A 25,675-nucleotide genomic window follows, 5' to 3' on the forward strand; every position below is an offset into this window, starting at 1 on the left:
TTGCTTCCATTCTCCTTAAGAAACCTTAAACGCCAGGAAGGGATTCAGTTCCCAGCACCCACAGTTCAGAAAAGGACAGAAAGTAATGCTGCAGAAAATGATTTCTGAGGAGAGACTGAAAGATTTAGATGTTATCAGCTTGGCAAAGAAGTACAGCAGTGGGAGAAAGGATGGATGATAAGCTCCCTACAAACATATAGGGCTCAGCAAGAGAGGAGACACTGGCAAGTGAAGACACAGCACTACTACTAAAAGGGAAAACCTAATCTGATTTTCCATCTTCCCTACCTGCTGGCAGGGCTCTATGAACTAGATAAGAAGAAATAATTGGGCAGAGAACAGTTCTGCATTAGCCGGGAGAAAGGCCAGATGTCACAACAGGAGCCTTGCATTTCTAACCTGGGTGAGGAGCAGCTCGGAGGGCAGGGATGTAGAAGGTGCAGAGTGGCATCGGATTCGCAGCACAGAGGCACCAAAATGCCTGGGCTTGGCTTTCTTCTGAGCATGATTAAGTGGGCTCACTGCAGGGAATGCCAATGAGATCATCGTGCAATAGACGTGGAATCAAATGAAAGCACCAATAATGCTTCCAGTCAGCATGTAAAGAGCTCCCAGGGTCCTTCCAGTAATGCTTCCAGTCAGCACATAGCACTTGAGGCTGCCGACTGCTACACATTTTTTCTCCTCTAACAAGGATGGGGATCAGCTCCCTCCCACACCACAGCCCACAGCCTTTTCAGGTTGCTTTGCTTGTAACATGACTTTGAATGCCTTTGTTCTGGCTCTGACATCAGCCTGTTTCCCCTCCTTTACTTTTCCTCCAGTTTCCTGTACCCCCAAAAGATGCATGACCTGCAAGTCCCTTTCACATCCCATGCACTGAAGCCTATGTTGCACCCATCATCCTTCTAGCAGGTGGACTGCAAATCGGGTTCACAGCCAACGAGGGCTCTCTTTGGTCAATAGATGAGCAGCTGTAGCATTGCTAGTTTGAAGAGTACATGCCTGAGACAGAATTCAAAGCAAACATTGTCATACCACATGGTCATTTGTTCCCTCTAGCATCACTCCTACCCTCAGTTGGTGCTTCTGTTCAGGACAGGGAACTGTAAGAGCTCAATGCCTTTATTTACAAACAAAAATCAGAGGTTTCCATTGACATGGTCTGGTCAGAGCACCCAGACAGCTCCCACTGTGTGGGCAAAGGGGACGCAGCCCCAGCCAAGCCCTGGCCTTTTGCCAGACGTACAGAAGGTCTGAGTGCCAAATTGGCTTCTGTGGTTTTTCTAATGTGGTTTGTGGCTTTGCTAATGTGAACTCCTTTGGGCATATTTTCAGCATCTCAGGCAAGGAATAAGATCTAAAGTTCTTGTGATAGTAAATGGGATGTGTGTACCTAGTATTACACGACCTGCATTGGGAGTGTGCTCCCACTACTCCTGCTCTTCTCTCTCATTTCCAACCATAGTCTCCAATAGGCACAGGTCTACTCCTAACCTGGCCAAATGTGATGCACTGAGCTGCTGCCACACACTGAATTGGGACACACAGGCCCTTGTTCCTCCACCTGTGTTCTGCTTGGCTCCCCTTCTTGCAGGAGCAGGTGGGCCCCAATGCTCTTGGACAACGAATTGTATCTAGATGAGAGAAATGGCATGTAGAAGTGCAGGACAGCTGCCCTTCTGCAGGTGTCCCTTCCCTTGCACAAGCAGGGATGCCAGACAGATCACTTGAAGTCTGTCCCTGTGTTGTGATCTGTCTACCCGACCCCCACAAGGCCAGAAAGCCTTGCAAGGGGATCCCCAGGGGTGATTCACACAGTGACATCTCTGTCCATCACATGGACATCACGTGTCCCTTACTCTGGCAGGATGCTGCCTTGACTTGGACACAACAGATTCCCATAACCTCCTCTGCTTGCCCTGGCAGCAGGGGCTGTACGTCCCACTCCTGTATTACACGTAGTTGCAGCTGCAGGCACATCTCGGATTAAGACCCATTGTTTGATTGTTACGTGGGTCAGCAACCCACCAGCTCTCAGCTCTTTAGGTTCAGACTTTCCTCTCAGTTCTTCAGACTGACTTGCACCTTCTCAGGGGAATGGATAACAGCGCATCTGTTTGCTTCAGCTGCTGCCCTGCACTGATATAATGAGACTTACAGCTACTTCCAGACCTCAGGTCTGTGACAAGCCTACATAAAGTCACACCCATTCACTTACAATTGTATAGGCAGGCTCTATGCCTCGTTATTTTTGAGCAAACATCAGTTGCATTTGTCCATCACTGAGACCCTCGACTTGTCTCAGAGATACCAGCCCCTAGAACAGAGCCAGAACTGCCTGTTTATCCAGGCAGGACCTGGAAGTACTTTAATCTGCCTGCTGCACTCAGTGAATAACAGCAGTGAATGACAGAATACCTGCTCTCTCTCACAAGACAGAGAGAACCATTTAACTGCAGCAATCTCTTGTAGTGCTGAATCTACAAGCCTGGAGACAGTAAAGCTCTCTTTTGATAGTGGCCTCCCACGGCTCCGCTGTCATTCTCTGCTAGCCTTCACAGAATAGAGACTATTAGAGAGCAGCAATGACTTCATCAGCCTGATGCAACATTGCCTGAGCAGCCACACATCTCCCTCCAGCTCACCGATGCCCATGCAGTGCTGAAGCAGAACGTTTTGGCAGTGAAGCACAGGGCCGTCCCCAGCTGCTGCAGCTTCCTTTCCTGCCTAGAGATGGCAACACCTAGAGGTGTATTTCTCCCCCCCAGCTGTGCTTCTGGCTCTGTTCTTGCTCATTATCGAGGCGCTGCTCACCTTGCAGAGGCTGTACAGGATGATCAGGATCCCTCCTAGGAAATAACTGCTGGATGGGTCGTCTCCCATGATGTATTTGTACCACAGCTGGATGGGGACGAGGGATCGGAACAACTGGCTCAGCTCTTCAATAACCAAATAAAACTTCCCCTGTAAAAAAGGAAGATAGGTGATCAGTATCAGGAAATCCAAAGAAGAACATTTAAGAGGTGCAAGGCTTGAAGCATACAGGACCTGTGTTCACCTATGCAGATTGTCACCCTATGCAAGGACTTGTGAGATAGTTATCTTTGTGGCCACTTAACCCAGTGCCTACAAAGGATAACTGCAGTGTTTCTTAGTGTTTCTCTCGCTCTTTGACTTATCCAACTGTTATTTTACGTTTATGAATCTGAAGCTTTTAGAGCAGGTTATGGGTGTATACCTTCTTGCATATCTGTGCAGCATGTTAGCAGTAGGGGTTAAGGCTTACAGGCTTCATGGACATAAAATGTGGATACTATCAGTAATAAGAGGAATAGAAAACAGGTCTTTTTCAAGCCGTACATCTGCTGAAGGTGCAGAGATTTAAAAGCAAGGTGACACCATCATCACCTATAGCCATAAGGGGAAGGCTGAGTTGTGCCTGCAGGTGCTAAAGCAAACTTCATCCCGAGATCAGATTGAATGCCACAAATGCAGCAAGGCAAAATTTCCTGAGGACTTTAAGGTAGAAAAAGGGGTAAGAGTCACCCAGCCTCAATAAGGAGCTATCTGCGTTCTGTCCCACAGGGTCTAAGAGGGAAACGTGGTGACAGCACAGCAGGTCACTTCAAGCTGTGGGCCCAGAACTATGCTTAAAGTGTACTGACATTATCCAGACCGCAGAAATATTTCAATGCCAGCTTCTATTCCATCCTAACAGGGAGAAGGGGGAAATTCCCCTGGAATTTTGCTGTGCTGTCCCAGTCAGCTTTGTCATCAGTGATGTCAGCTCAGGTCAGCAGCCATCCACTGAGGTGTGGGGTGGGATGAACCCCCACCACCCCGCAGGACAGCAGCAGCCAGCGCCCTTCCCTGGGGCTGGAGGATGAGATCACTCGGCGGCCATACCAGCAAATCGAATCCTTCGGAGAGCTCTGGCATTCTCATGATCTCATATCCCCCCCGGGACAGGGAGTGAGGTCACACCAGCAGTTGCTAACGGACCTGGGCTGTTTTCTTTCTCTCCCCCCACCCCCTTCTCCTCCTCGTTAATCCCAGGTGGCATCACGGAGCAAAAATGTAACAGCGACAATGCGTGGGCCTGAACACAAGCAATTTATTAAATTAACACAGAGAGCCCCACGCTGCCTCGTGCCTCCATACCATCATCGGTTATTTCTGGAGCCTTTGTGACAGAGGGTCACAGCCTGCTAATGACTGCGCTGCCGTTCCCTTCCCTTCACACACACGCTTCCCCACCTCCCCCTGCTCAACCAGCACTGATGAAAGCTACCAGCAAGCTGCAGGCTGCCAGCTGCTCATCTCCTCCAGCCAGGCTCAGCATCTTTCATTCAGCCTCGATTCCCTGGCAGGCCAAGCTGGGCCAGGTGACTGCTTGCTTTCCCATTGCATCAGATGGATTTTGGGGCATCCATCCTCTGAAGCCTGAAATCAAGGCAAAGCTGGAACTGTTCTCCCTCAAAGCTTCTAAGACACTGATGAGGCTGAGCCCACAGCAGAATGTGAGGGTGGGTCAGTGGCTGCAGGACTCTGAAACAAAAGTGCCATGAGCAACAAAACTCCAGGATTTCCAGCCAAAAACCTTGGACCCTTGACAAAGCTTCACTAATTCCTTCCTGCTGTGATGGGAACCTGCAGCTTGCAGTGTACCAGGACTGCTTAGCGCCCTCACAAGAGCACAGGGAGGTTTCCAATCAAGGCACTGCACCTGTTCCCATCACCATTCAGCCCTCAGGACAGGCTCTGTGGTAGCTCAGTGATCACAGGAGGGGTGAGCAGCACAAGGACAGCAGAACAGCACTGAGAAGAGAAATAGTGCTATGGTAAATGTTTACAGATAGAGCTTATCAGGCATCTCAGTGCAACACAAGCCCTTCTCCAAGCTAGGGAAAGTGCCAAGGAAATAGAAGTGATTCTGCGGAGGGCCGTGTTGAGGATAAGTGTGGTCTTCTGAGCCAGAAGCTTAGAAAACAAGGTTGTTAGGCACAACTTCAGCAGCAAAACAGTCTTTGGATAGCAGGAAATCACTGCAGGCAGCACCCATCATCTCTGAGTGCACTCAGTGCTCCTTTCTGCCTTCTGCTCTTCAGCTCTGTTATTTCTTGGCTATCCAGGCTGAAGTTTTCTGAGCTAAGTATTGTTTTTCTCTGTCACACTTTGTGTGAAATCTTCAACTTCTGCTATTTCTCATCCATATTAAGAGGAATTGTGTGTTCCATTAAGAGTGAATACAATTACTGCTCCTATACAGATCTGCTTTGGAACGATGACTGGAAGCAAGGCAAGCACTGACTTCTCTTATTTCACAGAAACCCACATAATCATAGAATCCTAGAACAGCATGGGTTGGATAGGACCACAGTGATCAACCCCCTGCTACGTGCAGGGTCGCCAACCAGCAGCCCAGGCTGCCCAGAGCCACATCCAGCCTGGCCTTGAATGCCTGCAGGGATGGGGCATCCACAGCCTCCTTGGGCAACCTGTTCCAGTGCGTCACCACCCTCTGGGGGAAAAACTTCCTCCTAAGATCCAACCTAAACCTCCCCATCTCAGTTTAAAACCATTCCCCCTTGTCCTGTCAATATAAGCACTGACTTTGGGGTCTCATTTGACATAAGGCTTTGCATAAGCACACATGTGCTACCACAGAAGGAAATGGAGAGAAGCATGCGAAGGCTTTACACCCAGAATTAAAACGGGATGTAAAAGAAGTGAGAGAAGTTGCAATGAGGCAACTGTAAGTTGTGATTAGCACTCAAGGGAAGCTCCAAGTCTCACTTGCTCCGCTGCCAGCAGCATTAGGACATATAGTGAGGCAGGAAGATGCTAGAAACACTTGGAGACCTGCTGGCAATTTGGATCAGAGGAGAGCAGACTCTGCTGAGATCTCAGATAGCGCTGCCAGTTTAAGGAAGGAGCAGTAAACAGCGCTGTGACATGGAAGGTGCTGGTGAAAATCCATGCAAGAGCATCCAAGATCCTTAAGGAGAGGATAATGAGAGGATACGCTATCGCCTGTCTAGACACAACTTAGCCACACTGCTGGAGAAGATTAGGATTAACTCTGGCACCACACAGACAAGAAACAAGAAGACCATACTTGGAGATCTTTTGTACCACACCACTTACGTTCCTACTCCCAGCACTTGTGCAATTTGTTTTAACGCCTCCATGTTTTTGATGAACAGCATCTAGAGGACACAAACATTCCAAGCTAATAATTCTTTTCCACTAGGATAAAGAAAGGTACTACACCAGCTTCTTATTAAATGTTTCATGCATACTCAGCCCTAGGATGAAAGAGGGACCTCTTTCCTCTTAACATATGCCTCTGGAAGGGGCTGCAGCCTACAGGAACTGCTATGGCAGCAGCAAGCTGCTCCACCTCCCCCATGATCCAATGGGACCTTGTTCTACATGATGTTCTACAGGAATGCAGTGTGCAAGAGGAGCTGAGTGTTCAAAGAACCTAACAATTCTGCACATGCAAGTCATTTGTGTGACTAAGGAATGGTCAGTCTGACCAGTGAGAGGCTGGGTCCCAGAATTCTGATATCTCATGGTATCTCATGGTGCTGAGCTCTGATGGAAAATGGAAGCAGACTATTGGAAACCCTAACCATTGTGCTTATTTTCCTTGCAGTAAATGTTTAATTATACAGGGCTGTTCAGAGAGACAAACAGGTTGTGACATGATAACTACAGACACATCCTCATGCTCTTATATAGAAGAGAACCAGGGCTACTCTAAATTAAGCCAGTTTCCACAGTAGAGCTGTAACCACCCTACACCAGAAAACTTAAGCTGCACCTGAAAAGGGAATCTGCTCCGAAGTCAGAGTGCAAAGTTATGTAAAGAATGGCTGTCACACACCCAGACCATGGTTTTTTTTCCAACCAAATTTGCTGAGATGGTTCATAAAGGAAAAAGCCAAATAGAATTAAACACACAAAACTAATTGACCAAAAATGAATGAGCAACCATTCCCAGAGATGCCAGAGGGGTCAGCAGTGTTAGTTCATACACTTGCCACTGATGCAACCTGAACAGTCCATAGAACAAACCTCACATGAGTAATGCTAGTATGACCCCGGACTCATTTGCAATGTCTAGATTCATCTTTCAAGCAGAACGGACAAGTATTTACTCAAACACTAATTTCATGCTATGCTTTCAACAAATGTTACTGTGTTTCCTTGTGAATTTCCAGCCTTATAGACATGTAGGCTCTGGGCTTCCCTGGTGTTCTTGTAACTGTGCTGTGCACCTGTACAGAATATGCAGTGAAACTCCTGACTTAAGGCCTTTTTTATTCACTGTTGGACAACAGTGTCCCTGGTATGTGCCTTTCTCCCCTATATATCTCAGGTTCTTACACAGCTCTTTTGTCCTTCTATTCCTTCTCTACCCCACCCCCACGTTACTCTTCGCTCCCCAGGATATCAGCTTAGATTGCTGACAGCACCATGAGGAGGGGATGGGAGACTTGCAGGCACCTGGGACTTCCTAACCAGAAATCTTTGGCAAATGTCTTATTATTATTTATTTCCTTATTTTTAATTCCACCCCCCTCAAGCTGTCATTCCTTAGCAGTGAAAATGAAAAGCTGCCATTTACGTGCACACAACAATGCTGGCTGCTGCAGGCCACATGGCTCCTGCAGTTTAATTTACTTTAATTCATTTTACATTGAACCAAATGATCTTATTTGCTTATTTTAATGGGCAGCCTTCAACGTGAGCCAAGCCCCCCCCAACCCAAAAAAAAAAGACTGCCAGCCCAGCTGCCATTAAAACTTGCACTGAGCTTTGAAGGGTACAACACAGCTCTTGGGGTGAAGGGACATCTTTAACCACAGGTTAAACACCTTCTCCCCCAAACCCCAATGTGGAGGCACAAGATCCGACTCTGATTTGGGTTACTTTCCTTTCTCTGCTATGCACATACTACTCTTTCTCTGTGTTCCAGCCTGATTGCAGTCCCAGACTCTGTAGGTATCTCTGTTTCTTCAGGCTAGTTTGGAACCTGGGAAACTCAGTAATGTTTCTACATTTTCATTCTTTCCTTGGTGGGGATACCTGCAAAGATATTCTCTGTTTAACACATTCATGCTTGGAATACTCTGGGTAGGTGTAACAGTCTTCATGCTTTGCATTCAAGCAATTAATATTGTTTTGGTTCCTGTCAACCTTTTCTGGGCCCAAAATGTCTATTGCTATCTGTGTTCAAACTGAAAAGACAAATCACTTTTTCTGCCTTTTAACATCTAAATAAAAACTTGTTTTTCCTCAGTTACAGCGCGAGTTCATGCTTCAGTAAATCACATTCTGAATACAGTGAAGCTTCAGGTGGTCCTTTAGCTGTTGCAGTGGGTCCAGAATTGGGCATAAAAATGACCAAGGGGCTGGAGCTCCTATAAACAAGGTTGAGGGAGCTGGTCTTACTCAGCTTGGAGAAAGCTGCAGGGGAGAAAGGAGCTTACAAGGGAGGGAGACTGACTTTCTACATGGTCTGATAGTGCTAGAACAAGGGGGAATGGCTTTAAGCTAAAAGAGGGGAGATTGAGGTTGGTTGTTGGGAAGAAATATTTTACTTAGAGGGTGGTGAGGCACTGAATCAGGCTACAAAGAGAGGCTGGGAATGCCCCATCTCTGGAGGCATTCAAGGTGAGGCTGCATGAGCCCTGGGCAGCCTGGTCTGGCAGCTGGTAGCCCTGCCCATGGCAGGGGTTTGGAACTGGATGATCTCTAAGATCCCTTCTAGCCCAACTCAGTCTGTGATTCATTTCCATTGCCAGTGAGAAGCCTCTTTAATTTTTCCTTCCAAATCTGTACTGGATTCAAGATGGTTACCAACATCACCTTAACTAAATGCTTCCCTTCCTGTGATGGGGCCATACTGAGAATGCATAATCATATATTTGAGACTGGGAGAGCCAAAGTTTTTCACATGTTCACTGTCCAAATGAAAAGATGCATCTGAGCTAAGTGGAATTTGATACCACGCACACTGCTTTCATTAATGACTTTAATGATAGAACCAAGCAGGCTTGTCAAACGTGCAATTGAGGCTTATCAGAGAAATACATTGGAAGGAAGAATCATAATCCAAAATCATTTGACAGAATAGAGAAATGGTCCGTAAAACGTGGGTGGCAATTCATTAAAGAAACACCAAAGAGAGTCCATCAGAGAACAGTAAGAAAAACAAAGATCTGGAATGAACGAGTCTGAGGAAAGACTCAATTATTTCTTCTATAGAGAAGACTGAGCGGACATACAAGGATTCAGTGTTCAAAACATTCCAGGAACATAATCTTGCTTCAGTCACAACTGGTATGGAGGAAGTAAGAGATTTAAGAGAAGGACATTGAGAGTCAATGTATCACATGAAAAAAACAACGTAAGCATCAGTGAAAACAATATAACAGATGACTAGAATCTCAAGTGCCTTTGAACTTTCCAGACAAGGAACATCTGAAGAGCCTGCTCAGAAGTTGACAATAGAACAATCAAAGCCCCATTGGCAAGCTTTATCCTCTACTACCAGCAGGAAGATAATGCAAGGAAATTCAAGATTCTTCTATCCCAAACACTGCTGCACTGAACTCTGTCCCTGACCGTGTAGTAATCCCCACATCAGGTCTTGCATAATGAGGATCTAGAGGCTGCAGAGAGACCCTTGGTGAGTACTGTGGTTGGACTTGATCTTAAGGTTTTTCCAACCTGAGCACTACGATTCTATAATTTCAGGAGAAAAAAAAACACACCACAGCCCATGACCTTACAGCTCTGCCCTACACATTTATTTCCCCAGCATCTTGCTATTTATGGTGATTAAGGAACAGCCATCCAGTTCACAAACAACAAGCTAGGCTTCCAGCATAAACATCAATACAAGCATTTGGGGAGGAAGACAATAATGCTGAATCTGGTAAACATTAAGACAGAAGGTGGTAAGTACCTTGGTAAGAATTTGCTCAAGGTATTGTGTACAGTGCAACAGAACTGCTTTAACTCAGAGCAAGCTCATCTGGAGATAAAAAAAGTCACTTGAAAAAGAAGACGAGCAGAATTGTAAGTAAGCTGGGTGAGGGCTCAGAGAAAGAGCTCAGCTATGTGGTTACCGGTGATGGTTTCTGTGGCATCCTGTGGTTCTCTTGGAGCTCTCCCATCCCAGTTTGATCTTGGTTAATTTGTTACACCAGCTCTCATCCCTGGTTGGCTTAAAGGATGTAGAGTATGGAGCAGGATAAAAAACAAATCCAGATCCATAGCAGTAGGTAACAGCAGTCTCAGATGTCAAGGGACAGCGAGACCATCAACAACATCCTAAGACAAAAAAGGACTTAAAAAAAACCCCACCAAAGTGAGGAGTACTGCTATCCAGGAAAAGGTATTAAAAAATGAAGCATCTGTGCTCTGAATCATTACAGGCCCTTGACAGATGTGATCTTACCAACCTCCCACTGTAGCTGCAAATAAAGCCCCCTTCTCTTTCTTCTCTCCCGACAAGGATTAATGAGTACTTGGGATGGCTCTCAGACAAGCAAGCAAAGGCTGTGAACCTTTTCCAATGCTGCCATTTATCTTGGGAAGACTATTCACATCATTTTTTTCCTCCCCTCCCCAAGCTGGATTATGCTCCGACCCAGCACATTAATCTCCCCAAATAAAATAATAATAATAGAAGAAGAAGGAAGAAAAAACCAGCAACAACAGAGGAGCTGGGCAATTGCCAGAAATAAATTAATAACCATCTCAAACAGCCCTGCTGTGCAGGAACAAACTGCCCAACTCCCCTGCCACCCGTGTCATTTGTAAGCACAACTATTCCCAGTTTAGATATCCCCTTAAGCGCCCTGCCTGAGACTTTCATCGATTAATGACGCTATCTGTATCTACACAGTGCCCTTCATACCAACAGCTGCCAGAAAGTTACTTTACCAAATGCAAGCAGTCCACATTGCTACCTTTGCCACTGAAACGTAGACACTACTAAAGTGGAAGAATGCAGAGCATGACAGGTCTGTAAAGAGTAAAATATGTACAAATTATGAACAAAAAGATACTGACAGAAAAGATTTAATGAAGAAGTTTTAAATGTTAGGCCTGGTTTGTGTATGATTTATTGAAGTATTTTAATTTATTTACTTAAAATATTTCTTCAACCATGATTGGAACAAGTGCTATCTTGTGTGGCATCAGTAGCTTCAATTTCATAGTTGCTTTTTTGACCCAGAGTGGAAAGTCATGAAGATGAACATTTGCAATTTCTTCCTGAAAATAAGAACTTTGTGCCTCAAAAATTCCCACTGACAAAGACAGCTCAGAAAACAGGGCTGAGAGCAGCACCCCCAAGAAAAGCAGTTATCTCACTGCTAGCAGTATCTCCTCACGCAGCACTTACCTCTCTCTTCCGAGCCTCCGGTCACTTGCTGGCATTAGCAAAGCCTTGCTCTGGTGTGTGATTTTTCACAAGCCAAAACCTACTGCCCAGGTAACTCTGCTGAAGTTTCAACAGTAGTTTTCCTACTTCTGCCCTTCCACTATATATTTCTGGACATACACATGTTGTAAAGATATCAGATTATTAAAGATACACATCCATGGATCCAGAAGAGAAGTGACTCTTACCTTTGACTTGACAGCAAGGATGATCTTAGGCAGGGCAACAATGAGGCATTTCAATGCAATGGTGAGATACTTCAGCACAAAGTCTGTGATCCCCACAATCCACATCAGGTCAAAAAAGTCCAGTCTCTCAATGTTGGGCTTCAAAAATATCAGGCTGAAAAGCATGACAACAAGGTTCAAATACCAATGAGGAGAACCTCATTTAGGCTTCTTGATACCAGCTCTACCCATCGTTGGCCAAAGAAGGCCTAGAAACTCCAGTGTACCACAGTGAAGATCTGAAGGATAATAGCAATCAGACATGCAAATTAGTCCCATGGTTCCTGCTCTTGCCCATTTCTACCAAGGTCAGCAGGTTTGCCTGCTATCAGAACACGGGACCCAAACGTATAAAATCTATTTTTGAGATTTCAAGCCTTAAAACCTGCAACCCACCACTAAAAAAAGAGCCTTCTGTCTAACAGCAGTGCCTTTAGTCTTCCTTCAGTCCTAAATGTGAAAGCTTTTCCCTTGAGGGGAATTAGTACTGATTCCTTGGACAGGAAAGTCACAGCAAAACTCAAGACCACCGTGTCTTCCTTCAGTGAAGCAACCTTGCCACATGTAGAGCTATTTCAGGGGCAGCAGCCTCTAAAGCTGTGTGTGTGAAACAAGTGGGTGACAAAGGAAGCATGGTATTAAGCAGAACTATGGCAGAAAGGTTAGGACTCCAGGAGGGCGATGCTCTGTCAGTGACTCATGGGCTGTTAGTTAGCAACTCCCACCTGAACCAAAGCTCCAGAAAGGCAGTGGTCTTTACTTAATGCTACTGACTGGGCTGAACATCTGGTCTTTAAAGAAGAGGAGTCCAGGACAGCACAACTTCACATAGACATGAGCAGGAGCTACTGACCTGAGCAGCAACAAGGTCTGGACTCACCTCAGACTGAAAAAATAGATTCCTGTTCACAATATTTACCTACCAAAAGCCTCATGGTAGAAAGTAAAAACTTAAGAAAATAAAATAAATAAAATAAAAAGAAAGGAAAGGTAAAATAAACAACCCAGAAAGAAAAGCCTGAGCGTGAATTTAAAATACTCACAACATTGGCACAGCACAACAGGTAAAATTAAACCCTAAAACAAAAACAGAATCAGAGACTTTACTACTATTATGCACTAGAAATGAGTAAAGAGTAAATCAGGAAATGAAAACTAAATGAGAAAGAAGAAAAAAAACCAAAACAGTTTTTTCTAACGTCACAGGCCTGCCTTGTGAATGGGCACAGTTCCCCACACCACGCACCAACACGTCACTTGCAAGCATGGGGTTTTCCAGTAAGACATTGCCCAGACTAATTTCACTATTAAACTCTGCCCTAAATGGCATGTAGAATGGTCCCAGATTGCTGAATTACCCCCCCCTATTTTTTTTTTCCAGGAGACTTCTCATATTTTAAACTATTTCTATTCATGAGCTTAACCTTAACCTGCTTCCTAAAGCCACTTTGCTTCCTGATGCTACAATACATTTCTTCTTTCTGCCATACATCTTTCATGTCTCCCATAAACTGCATGGCGATTATCCCACAGCTCACCACCTCTCATTCTTACCTACATACACATAACTTCTCAGCTCTCTCTCTTCTTTACAAATACAGCTTTCCAATGGTGAAACCCTAATTCATTCGGAGCAATTCTACAAGCAACCAGGGGTGTGGGCAGACCTTGACTCCTCCGCTGCACAATACAGGCAGTGTTTTGAGAAGCAATGAACTAAATGAGAGAAGGAACATACCTGAGAGCTGTCAGCCATAGCCCAACTGATGCATATTATGCACATTGTATACTCCAGAAAATGTTTTCAGTCCAAAACTCTAAGTTTCTTGCAGAATATTCTAATTGGGAAGATAATTCATGCAGTTTTAACTAAGAGTACCAAGACTACTTTCTCAAGTGACTAGGTTTGATAATTGCTCTGTTTCTTCCTCTTTAATCTACTAATATCTCTTTGCTTAAGTATCTTTGCAGGGATAGCACTGAACTAAATCCATGGATACTAACTTTTCTGTATTTGAGAAGTGCTCCAGCCAGAATTTGGAAGTTGAGCCCATCTTAATCACAGCAGACCCAGACTCCTCCAAGCCCTGAGTACAATGAGGCGACTCTACTTCTCCACGACCAGCTTATCTCCATTAACAGACAAAAAGCTGGATAAACCAAAAAGAAAATATGATGGGACCAGTCAAACCAGTTGGTCCCTTCTTATCTGCTTCCAACACCTACTCTTTATGTTCATTCACCATGTTCAAAATGTAGAAGTCTTGCTATAAAAAAAACAATCCAACTTGCTTTGATACTTAAGAAAATGGCAAGTGTCAGTATGTCAAGCAGAAAGTGTAGCATATTGTCACATCTGATTAATTCAGACCTGGTTATGTCACTTAATTGATAGGGGCATAGTCCACCAATAAAAGTGATAGGCATATGCTTTTCCTCCATTGGAAGGTACCGTAAAGGTATAGCAAAGACAGCACATGCAGTCAAGTATCCACACTTCCCAAAGAGTGAGGAAAAGTGAGCTTCCTCCTTTCCACCCTGGCAATTATCACCTGCCTCCATCAGATGCAATGTAAAATCCTCCCACCTGTTGTACAGTTGCTGGGAGCTGAACGTGTAGAGCAAGTACAGGGTGTTCCCAGTGAGAAAGGCCAAGATCCAGAAGACAACCAATACTGATCTCTTCTCCTGAGCAACAAAAAAGCAGAGAACGTAAATTCCAAGTCTCAAGGGCTGCACTGAGTTCTGACTGCTGAAAAACATAGGGCCAACCCAGGGATGCAACTGAGAATTCAGTAGTTAGTTATTTATACAGGACTAAGACTCACAGATAAGCTGCTGGGCAAAGGCACTTACAACACAAGCAGAAATGGCTCTCACTCACCCAATATCTGCAAATAGAGCAACTTAGAGAAATTAATGGAAATACATTGGTGGAAATGACAGCCTGGTTTGCAGAATGCAGTGTTCAAAGTTGGGATCTTTCTTGGGACATCTAAAATTTCTTGATATTTAAAATGCAGCTTAAGACACAATTTAGAGGAAGCCATTTCCATGTATTGTACTGCAGTTCTGAGCTTAAACCTGTGTGGAATGGCACTTTGAGAAAGGAGTGTTTTACAGTTCTACCCAACGTCACTTGGAACCACAGGCAGCACAACCCACTGCTTCATGCACCACATGAGTGCATGAAAAACACATGGAACATGTATTTTTGATTCAAGAAATAATTAAAGGTCAAAAGCAGTACAAATTCTACATTTCAATGTATGAGAAATATAACAGATGGAAGCTGGAAGGCAGAAGATCTTGTCCTGGGTCTTGGCCCGGTGTAATTTTGGAGAGCAAATTTTGCTCTTGGGAAGGGGGGAAAAAAAAAGCTTTATTAAGATGTATTAAGAATATGGCTATTTAGAGCTATTCAACAGCCAGGATGTTAGGTTGAGATTTAAAGCAGGCAGATTAATGGGCACAGTGCTAGAAAGACAAAGGTGCAAAGTGCAGGGCAACAGCAATCTATTACATGACTGCGCAATTTATCTGTTCACTGAGCACCATATCACCTTTATTTCACTGCTACTGGTACATATAAACGATGCAGTAAACTACATCTCATTACTACTTAGTGAAACTGATTTCTGCTACGCACAATGGGAAACTGAGGCAGAGAAGTGCTTGACGAAGCACTGCCAGCCAGTGGCAGAGCCAGAAGCAGGTTTGCACCTCCCTGACTTTCCCTCCCTTGCTTTTATTATGACTTCCTTTCCCAAAAGCACCAGTGGGGAGAAGGTAGGCAGAAATGAGGATTATGCCATAGTACACACACTCTGACAGATCTGTATCTAAGTAACAGCATTCAGCCCCATGTTGCAAAAGAATTTTCAGTACAGACGTTTTGTGTAGTAAGAGAAATGCTGCTTGGGAGCAAGAGAAAGCAAGATGCTGTGCTTACCTTTAGAGCAACCTGTTCTCGGAGCGTGGAGTTGGCATAAGCAAATGTGCTGGCCATACCAATGCACACAGCAATCCCTGCAGGGAAAGGCACTGTGAGTATATATGGCTAAGAAGGAGGAACTTTCAGCCCTAAGCCATCTGATGTCAACACCTTCCAGTTCTGAAGAACTGTTACTGAGTAATATTTTGGATGCATCAGGAATAAAATAAATAAGCTACTGAAAAACAGCAGTCTGGGCTCACAAAATTCAAATACAAGCCGAATTGAAACAAAGACACCACAATGAGCACTTGCCAGCCAGCCAAGGACAGTCTTGGCTGATCAAATGCAAGACTTTGCAGACATAAATCAATGGTAGTTTGGGGCTATATGCACAGTAAACTTAAGCATTACTGGCTTCTCCGTGATGACAATCTCAGCATATTACACCCAGTAAGGACCTTCAGACACGCCACACAAACTGTGTCATAGAAGAGAAGGATTGGGTGAGTGCATTTTACATGATCGCTGAAGGGCTGAAGCGCTCAAGCTCCAATACCAAAACAAGGACATTCTTAAGGGAACTCTGAAGATGTCAACTGCAAGCTGTAAATACTGATGCTGTTGGGCTTGATCCTCAGACCCTACAGGAGAGACTGGGAACAGGTACAGAAAGGATCTCCCCACTTGTCAGGATAGGAACAGATGGGACTAACACAGATGAAAACAGCTTGCATTGGAAGTCAAGTGAAAAAAGCAGAGTTTGTTATCCCTTGCATTTTAATGTGTCCCCTTAGTGCTAGGATACCTGTAGATGCTGCCATGGGGATACATCAGACATCACAGCAAGGTAGAACTTACTGACCACCAGTAAGGACAGCTGCTTACCAAGCTTATGCTGGAAACAGACTTTAGCCAAGAGGATGAGGATGAAGGGAAGGCCCTTCTGCAGCCAACCAACCACTGCTTTTAGCTCTGAAAGCGCCGGTGCTGGAGTCCCAGCCTGCTCCTCACTGCCTTCCTCAGAGTGCCCATGACGGTCCCCTCCTGCCATGTGCAGAAGGGATGAACCACGGTGATGGCCATGGTGGAAATGATGGGGCTGCTGCCGGTGGTGAAACGGGGCTCCTTCAGTGCGGGTTGCTCCCTCCTCCCTTGGGGCCGGCATCTGAATGAACACCTCCCCACCTCCTGCTGAAGAGCCCAGGACCAAACCTGACTGGAACGGTGCAGCTGTGATGGACCCTGAGGGGATTCCTGCCAGGCCAGAGAACAGCTGCTGTGGTGAGGAAGTCTCAGCCTTCAGACTTTCAAACACCCCACTTTCATCCACGCTGGTTTCAGAACTGACCGTTTGGCTCCGGTTTCTGCAGAGGGAGAGAGAAAAGTGACTGAATACAAATGAATGGCACAGAATTTTTCAGTCTCACAGCCCCCTCCTAACAGCATCATTCTTCACACACTGCCAGGATATGTAGGTCTGCTGGTAACAGATGTGATTTGCACCTGGAAAGTCACAGCTGCAGTACGAGGGACCAAGGTTTTAAGCCTTGGAGACTTCCAGCTGCAGAAATGGTGGTCACAAGCTGAGAAGCACACACAGGCACACATGTGGCCTTCACTCTCTCTCCCACAGGCTCAGAGCACTGCCTTCATCTGACTCCAGAGGCAGCTCCAAACCTCCCTGGGCACACATTTCCACTAAGTAAACTCCTCATAAGGCTTTTTATAGTTACACCCCATTCCCAATGTCTCTTCACAGCAAGGAGAGAAGTCAACAAGACAAGGCAGACCTCTCTTTGGTTCAAATTAACCAGATGTTGAATCTTACACTGGAGGGTTATGACTCAGGGATGGATACACCAGACAGGGACACAATGCAACAGATCTGGGTGGGACTCAATGTCACAGATAAATACAGAATTGTTTGCAACAACACTACCAGGATACGCAGCTTTTTAGTATGAAGGAACTAACCAGGCAATATTTAAAGACTAACATGGACGAAATGCTGAAACCAATGAAGCCAACCAAGTCACAACGTCGGTGGCAACTGCATTTCATTGTACAGTTAGAAAACCTTCAGCCTACATCACTGTTATCTATTTACCTCTACCTGCAGAACCAGCAGAAAATACTTAGTGACCAATTGTGATCCAGATCTTTCACTTACAATCTCAACTGAGCCAAAGAAAAAGAAGTCAGTACTAACTATGGGAAAGCACACGGGGACGTTTCACACCAGAATGAGAGTGGCAAACCTCCCTTGTTGATGTTATGAAATAAATTAGAAGTATTTTGCTTCTAAATAGTCACATATGTGAAGCTAGATGTACATTCTGGAGTAACATAAAGAATCACCCCAACTCTTTATGAAGGCTCTGCTCATACGGATTGAGCTCTCAGGATTGGTGGTGCCCGGTACCCTGCAGGACTGTGCTACTGTGCTGTGGTTGCTCTTCCAGAACCCCAACCATCCTGCTGCCTGAGCCAGCTGTCTGCATGTGCTGCAGCACATCACCAAAAGCAAAACACTGCGGTTGGCAGCAGCTGATAACTGACATGAAAGAGAAAAGTAAATCCGTCTCTAAGCCCAAGCAGAAAACCTGGCTGTGTTCCACGCACAGGAAGTATTTGTCTCACTTCTGAGCTTTTGTCTTCTACGACCAAGAGATGCACCACACACTTAAATCAGAACACTGCCACCTGCAGAGGAAAAGGTGGGAAAAACTGAAGAGGAAGCATTCAAGGCCAGGCTGAACGTGGCTCTGAGCAGCCTGGTCTGGTGGTTGGTGACCCTGCATGTAGCAGGGGTTGAAACTGGATGATCTTTGTGGTCCTTTTCAACCCAAGCTGTTCTGTGATGCTATGTACCTCTCAGGAGGAGCGCTGTCAGTGTTGCTGCTGTGCCGTCTCTGCATTTTCCTCAACACCTTGAAACACAGCACACTCAACATCAACGCTGCCAGTCAGCGATTCCAGTGTGACTAGCAGAGATCCACCGAGCCAGAGAGCTGGGAAACCTCTTCAGCTGCTGACATGGCTGGTGTAAATCATCTGCTTCTCTGCAAGAGAGGCCTGCAGATGTTTCTCCGTACAGTTGTGAAACGGCTTTCAGATGGCAAATGGGAGCACACACAAGCAGGTCTCCATGTTGGGCAGGAATGAGGCAGACCCCCTTCTGCAGCACAGTGCAGCCCCCCAGGGCATGCAGCTGTACGGTAACATGGCCTGCCCTACATCCAACAGGGCAGCTCCAGCTGTAATGTGGATCAGCGTGTGCCCTCTGCAGCCTTCCTCCGCTTCTGAAGAAACTTGCAGTGAAACAAAGAGCAAAACTGGGGAGAAAAAAAGAAAACGTATAAACATTTTAAATGAAAAAGTACAATCAAGGCATGACAGCATGACAGTGTTCTTTTAAATAGGCAGCCCATCCCTTCTTGGTTCCTTCCCAAACCATGAGATTGTATTAGCAGGGTGAGAAGAGTGTTTTAAATGACATGCAGCTCTATGGGGAAATAACTTTCTTCTGGCATCAACTATTAAGCATGACTGTGACACAAACGTTGAGTATTGAAGACACGAGGCTCCATGAGATGTAACCTATTCTATGGGTATGGTCAGGTACCAAATCAATGGATGTATAAACGTCAGGTCCCATGTAGATAGGTGTTATTCTGGGCTATGGTCGGGTACCATGTAAATAGGTGTTATTCTGGTGTGGTTGATGTGCCTGAGGGATGAGGTGCCATCCAGGGCGGGCACTGAGCACTGATGGAGCTGCGGGTGCCCCTGTGCATCGCAGGAAGGAGGATGAGATGGGCCTTTAAGGGTCCTTTCCCACTCAAACGACGCTATGCTCCCATTATTCCCTACCCAAAGGCACCCTGCTCTCACACCGGCTGCCTGTGCTCTTCCCACCTCCCACACATCCACGGGCACAAAGCCGCATCAGCGCCCATTAAGGGCAGTTCCCCACGCCCACATACCCCCGCAGACACCCACTAACGCACCACAACAACCACACACCGCGGCCTCCTCTCCCCCCGTTCTCTCCTACTCACCGTACAGCCCCGCACCGCCCCCGGCCGCGGCCTCGCCCCCTCCACACAACGCACATCCGCGGCTCCGCCCCGCCGCCGGCGGAAGCGCTCGGCTCTCGTTCCCCGGGAGCGGCGGGGCCGGAGCTGTCGATAGGGATGTGGGGCTGAGCCGCCATGGTGCCGTGCGGGGCCGTGCTGTGGCGGCGGCTGCTGAGGAAGCGTTGGGTACTCGGTGTTGTCTTCGGGCTGTCCCTGGTGTATTTCCTCAGCAGCACCTTCAAGCAGGTCGGGGCGGGAGGAGAACGGGGAAATGAGAAGCCGGTTTGTCTGGTTGCACTTAACGTCTCTCTCTCTATTTGCAGGAAGAACGGACGGTGAGAGACCGGAACCTCCTTCAGGTGCAGGAGCACGAGCAGCCCATCCTATGGAAGGAGCAGTTCAGCTCGGGGAACAGCAGCCACCTGAGCAACCAGTGCCGGAATTCCGTGCAGGGGAAGCTGCTCATCACGGACGAACTGGGTATGGCCGGTGCTGAGAGCTCGGCCCGTGTGCTGCATGGGAACGAGGGCTCCTTATTAGAGCAGCTGACAGCTGAGCCTCACCTGCTGGTGTTTCCGTGCTCAGATTATATTCATGTTATGGGCACAACACCTGTGTGTGTGGCTGTGCTGTTTGCGGGGCCACCTTGGATCCAACAAACGCCATTTGCCCACACACAGCACCTAAATGTGCAGAACTAAGCGCAGGGTGGTTGCTTGCAGAGCTATTTGTATCTCCCTGCAGTGCCTTCCTTTGGTCAGGCGTGGTAGCAAGAGTAATCGAGGAAACCTGATTGGCACAATTAGTGCTCAGCCGCAGCTAACGAGCTCATCTGACACTTGTAAACCCTGGGATATTTCTATTGCAGATTCTCAGGTTAACTCCTGGTGTTCAGTGGATGGAGCCTTTCCTGCTGTGTGGCTCCAGTGCTGGGATTGCCCCACCAGTGCTTTCATTGGCCAGCAATGAAAGGCTGTATAAAAATAAGAATAATCTTTTGTACATCTTTTGTGATTTACTGCCTCAATATTAAACGTAGAGCTCCTGAGTTAATGCTCTCTGCTGATTCACCAAGGTCTCTGAAATCAGTGGTGCCTTTCTCCATCCAGCAGGGGTGGTACAGCTTCCATAAGGGTGCGTGCTGTGTTGTTATAGGCTATTGAGAGCTCCTGTAAGCAGTGAACATCACAGCTACTTTGTCTGGATGAATCTAAGTCCCTTTTTCCTATTGAACAGTAAAGAGAGTTACCCAAATTCAGAGCAGGTAAAGGAATGTCTGTCAGTTTTGTTCCAGGTATAATGACCATGGTTACCCTTTCCAGTGGCAATAATATACTATGCCCATGAGATATCATAACTGTATGTATCTGATATCATTACTGCATGTAAAGAACAGTGCTCTGTATACCCCCTAGATGAGGTACGTAATAGTTGTGCAGACAGCACCAAGTATGTCTATGTCCAAGTATCGCTTCAAGTAATTCCTATGCAGGACTGTCAAACAGTGTATTTTACCTTTATCATCTCCATAGAACATCCTTGGAATAAGTCTTCTCAGTTCTTCCTATCTTTGGTGTTTTTCAGGCTACATCTGTGAGAGGAAGGACTTGCTGGTCAATGGCTGTTGTAATGTCAACGTGCCCAATACGAAGCTATACAGCTGTGACAGCTGCCTTCCCAATGGCTGCTGCAGTGTGTATGAGTACTGTGTGTCCTGCTGCCTGCAGCCCAACAAGGTACACAGACCTTCTTTTGCTATTCAGCTGTGGCTAAAAGCTCTTGCTTGTCAGGAGCCTTTTCCTTAGGGGGGACCATTCCTGTTCCCTGCAGGGTGAGAGAAGCCTGTGGCAAGCTATAAATAAAAACTTAACAGTAATAAGCCAAAAAAATCCATCCTTTCCACCTTGGAGAGAAAGTAGTGGGAGCTCTGCAGCAGTTCAGCTTTAGAGGCATTGTGTTTGCTGAAAGGAAGTGACTATAGAAAAGCTATTCCAGACAGTACAAGAGCTCCCTTACCTTCTGCTGGCCAAGGCTCCTTTGGGTTCTCTCTCCTGTTGGAATGCCATGACGTTAACCATGGGGTGTTTGCTAGTAGACAGCTCTGCTTGGAAGTTCTGTTCCTCTGAGATCTGAACTGTGTAGGTTTTGACAACTTTATTGAAACAAGGTCTTTTTTTTTGGTTGTTTCTATTATTTTCTTGCTCACCACTTTAGCAACATCTTCTGGAACGTTTCTTGAACCGGGCAGCCATGGCTTTCCAAAACCTCTTCATGGCAGTGGAAGATCGTTTTGAGCTGTGTCTGGCGAAATGTAGGACTTCATCACAGGTAAGGCACCAGGATGTGTAATACCTGAAAAGTGCCCTTGGTCCTACAATTCACTGGTCTGTTGTGCTTACAAAATGCAGTTGGAGGTGTCGTGCAACTGGAGTACTTAATAGTGCAGTAGGAGTGAATTGTTAACGAAGGGCTCTAAAATGCCCTTTGCCAAATGCCACTGAATCTTTGATTAGTAGTTCTGTCCACCAAAGCCATGCACATCTCAAGTAGCAACTTTGTGCCTTGCTTGCTTAGGACATTTGGTGATATCACAAATGGTTGAGGCTGGAAGGGACCTCTGTAAGTCCTGTGGTCTAACTCCATTCTAGAGCTGATTGCCCAGGTCTACGGCCAGGTGGCTTCTGAAGACCTCCAAAGAAGCAGACTGTGTTTGTTCTATTGCCTGTAAGCTGCACAATGTTTAGAGGAGCCTCCTGTGCTCCAGTTTGCACCCTCTGCCTCTTATCTTGGCACTGTGCGCTGCTGAAAGGACCCCAATTCTTTCCTCTTCCATTGCTGAAGCATAGGTAGCATTTTGGAATGCTGACTGCCATCACACCTATTTGGGTAGCCTCCAGAAAATGAATTTCTAGTTACTTTTCACTGTGAAAACGCTTACATACATACATATGTTACAACTCCAGCATATGTTGGGAGTGCAGTGATATATGACTATGGAAGGTACTGTACTTTATGGAAGAGTTTGGGAAGTTCTTGCATGCTTTTACTCTGTGTTTTAACCCTCAGTGAAGAGGTATATTGTTACAGTACGTATGTTAAAGTCTCTCCTCCTGTTCCCAACAGAGCGTGCAGCATGAGAACACCTATAGAGATCCAATTGCTAAGTACTGCTATGGTGAATATCCCCCGGAGCTGTTGCCTGTTTGAAAGCTGCAGGATCTGAGCAGCAAGGCGAAGGAACTGGAGACTAGAATCCAAAAGAGCAAGACAACAGCTGCTGCTTTACAAGAGCCTCAGTGTAAATGGTTTATGGTGTTTTTGGTGGCAAACCCAGGCCTGCAAGGAGTGAGCAAGAGACTTAAGTTCTGCGGGATTGAATCTTGCTTCCTTCAGCTGATGTTGTGCACCTGCTTTGGGGCACCAGAAGGGCATTCTTTGAATCATTCTTCTACAATAGCTTGTGTTTTAGGATGCATGGAGTGGATCTAGCCTGTAAAATATCATAGGACAACAGTCTAATGTAGCTTTGCAGCTGTACGTGTAGGCTCAGTGGTCACTGCAGTCCGGAGGCTTCCCAGAATGGCAGTAATAATGACAGAACCTTTGCTTATAGGGAGTAAAGCGTTGCCTGTTGTTTCTCTGGAGTACTATCCCGGTGTGCATGGCGTACTCTACATCTGTAATTATGAATTATTTATTCAGTTTATATGGATTTCCAGCTGGAAGTATTGATGCTTTGCATAGCTAGTTGTTGATGCCTTTCAGCCCCTGTTTCTTTGTGTCACATAAAAAGGATATTTTGCATCCTGACTAAAACTGATCAGTGTTTTTCCCTCCTTAGTCTAAAGGATTTGTATTGGCTTTCATGGCTATAGTGCTTATATTCCTCTCGGTGAGTTTAAAGCATTTGGAACTCCAATGGAGTTGTTATCTGCCAAAGTCCCCAAGCATGAGAGAAGAGCAGAGATCTCCCTGCGGTGGGACCTTTATTGTCTGTAAGTGCTTCCCTTAGTTCTCTGCAGCAGTTTCCTTGAGGAGGAGCGTTAGCCTTGCAAGCAGCTCTGTCTGTCCACTTGCTGACAGGAAGCAAAGAAGGTTTATTTGCTTGAACTTGTTCAGGACTCAGTAATTCAATTGTGTTCCACTTCTGGTTGTTCAGGAGGCAAAAGGGTGGAGTTCTTCCAGGATTCTTGCATCATTACAGCCTTGTTCATGAAGTAAATATGCTAGAATGTTAGAATATGGTGCAGGCCCTTCTGTGGGGCAGCCATGTTGCGTGAGCTCGGTTAAACCATCAGGGTGTTTTACTTTGCTGTTTGACATGCTGCTCTGAAGTTTCAGCCTTCTGAATGGCAGTAGAACAGGGCTGGTTTTTTCTGCAACTGACTCCTTAATAAGGCTGCTCAACACAGGGGAGATGGGTAGAGACCATGTAAGATATGTGCGCCACTTGTCACTATGTGAAGGCCAAGCACCAGACAAAACTGGGCTGTTTTTGCTATGCAAAGCCTCATTTCCCCTGTTTTTAACCCAGCCATCTCTGTGCAGCAAGGCCACTTCAATGATTCCGACTTGGCATATGCATGTTTAAACTGTTGCTTCCTATTCCCAGAATGAAAGAAAAAAACAATCTACAGAGGCTTTGTTTAAAAATAAACAGGCACGGCGGTGAAGTGTCCTGGTGCCAAAGATCTCTGTACAACGCTACAGCAAAATATCTTATGTTTCCAGTTAAAATTCCATGCGATATAAACGAGTAGTATTACCAACTGCTTGATAAAATCCACTTGCACTGTTTTCATTGTTCTTTCCCAGAACTCATCGGGTGAGATATTGATTCTGTCAGCAGATTCTTCTGAAAGTCTTGTTTCTCCCAAAGCTGTAGCGTGAGCAGTTTAGCTGGATGGAAACGTCTTCCCTTTGCTGCCATCCTATGGCAAGTCGCTGCAGCAGGCGTGATGCAGGGTGAAGGTGCAATATGAAATGCTGTCTTAAGAGGGTAGCAGAGGTTTCTTGCTTCTCTTTTCAGTGTTAAACAGATTGTTCACCTCCCTTCCACACTTAGTAAGGGGAGGTCATGCGGTTGGTCTTGTTATATCACTCCTAGTGGGATGTATTACACGTGTCACGTTGCTACACAAAGATTGAGGTACTGATGGCTTACCCTGAATTTCTTTTCCAACTTGGTATTTATTCTTCTGCCGGTGATATCTCTGCAATTGTGAGGAATCATAAGAACCAACTTTATGTGATAGTGGGATGCAATAGTGGGAGTTCCTGCACCCTCTCAGAGGTGTTCAGCAGTGTGTTGTGATCGCTGCCCATTCACCGTGGCAGAGGGTGCGTCTTCCTTCCCTGTTTGTTAGCCTGTTCAAATTGTCTCTATTGTGTGTTAAATCATTAAAAATGTATCTATGTTCCAAAATTCTGCCTCTTCTCATGTCTTTCCTTGATCTACAACATAACAATGTCTGTTGTTTACAGTAATATTCATAGCAGTGAAAAATGGCAGCAATTCACATCTAATCAAGAGCAGGTATGATATCTGGCTATCCCAATTTGGAAAGAGAAACCTATGGCAGAAGGGCAAAGTAGTAATCACTATAGGTGCTTTGGCTAAACTTGACTCTTTGGCCTTGAAGGCATTTGCTGTGCTGCTCTGTTGGGATGGTGTTGGGAGAACTGGACTAAAAATTCTTAATGTGGTGGACTGGAGTTCTGGTTTGAGGCTTCTTCTACATTTGCAATCTCACTCTTATTTCCAGTTTGTCACTTGAGCTCCTTTCAGTGCTGGGGCTGAAATCACTCAGAGGAATTTCAGGCAAGCTAAGTGAGGATTAGCAGATTCTGAATATAAAGCAAATCCTCAATGCGAGTCTTACTTTTGAAATGCTTTCAAAAAGCAAATGCTTTTCTGACTGTCCTCATCATTTTGCTGGACAAGCTTGAGCTTTAGGATTTG

The 25,675-nt window shown here is 45.7% G+C and overlaps 2 protein-coding genes across 9 annotated transcripts in view; one reads left to right on the forward strand and one right to left on the reverse strand.

The window, feature by feature from the left end:
* Positions 1–19,735, reverse strand: part of RNFT2 (ring finger protein, transmembrane 2) — a 24,888-nt gene extending 5,153 nt beyond the window's left edge. Inside the window, exons 1-8 of one of the 8 annotated variants that reach the window (XR_014931980.1) lie at positions 19,696–19,735; positions 18,506–18,969; positions 16,520–16,998; positions 15,650–15,726; positions 14,285–14,385; positions 11,659–11,812; positions 2,818–2,967; positions 400–521 (exon numbers count right to left, since the gene is read on the reverse strand). Coding sequence is in view for 6 of the 8 variants with exons in the window: in XM_015878207.3 (XP_015733693.1) it covers positions 2,818–2,967; positions 11,659–11,812; positions 14,285–14,385; positions 15,650–15,726; positions 16,520–16,998; positions 18,506–18,588 (1,044 nt within the window). In the remaining 2 variants the exon portion in view is untranslated. Of the gene's footprint in view, positions 1–399; positions 522–2,817; positions 2,968–4,687; positions 4,822–9,032; positions 10,354–11,658; positions 11,813–12,740; positions 12,775–13,396; positions 13,536–13,641; positions 13,848–14,284; positions 14,386–15,649; positions 15,727–16,519; positions 16,999–18,505; positions 18,970–19,644 lie in introns of those variants that run through there. The other 7 variants (XR_014931981.1, XM_015878207.3, XM_015878208.3 and 4 more) reach the window with 7 other exon arrangements.
* A 40-nt stretch (positions 19,736–19,775) lies between these two features.
* SPRING1 (SREBF pathway regulator in golgi 1) lies at positions 19,776–25,138 on the forward strand. Its single transcript, XM_015878209.2, has 5 exons — positions 19,776–19,959; positions 20,037–20,193; positions 21,298–21,449; positions 21,928–22,041; positions 22,837–25,138. Exons 1-5 carry the CDS (start codon positions 19,849–19,851, stop codon positions 22,918–22,920), a joined length of 618 nt encoding a protein of 205 aa, XP_015733695.1. The 5' UTR covers positions 19,776–19,848; the 3' UTR covers positions 22,921–25,138.
* Positions 25,139–25,675: the final 537 nt, after the last annotated feature.

This window comes from Coturnix japonica, chromosome 9 (genome assembly GCF_054131305.1).
Source record: "Coturnix japonica strain WE chromosome 9, WE-NBRP24, whole genome shotgun sequence".
Classification (NCBI taxonomy): Eukaryota; Metazoa; Chordata; class Aves; order Galliformes; family Phasianidae; genus Coturnix; species Coturnix japonica.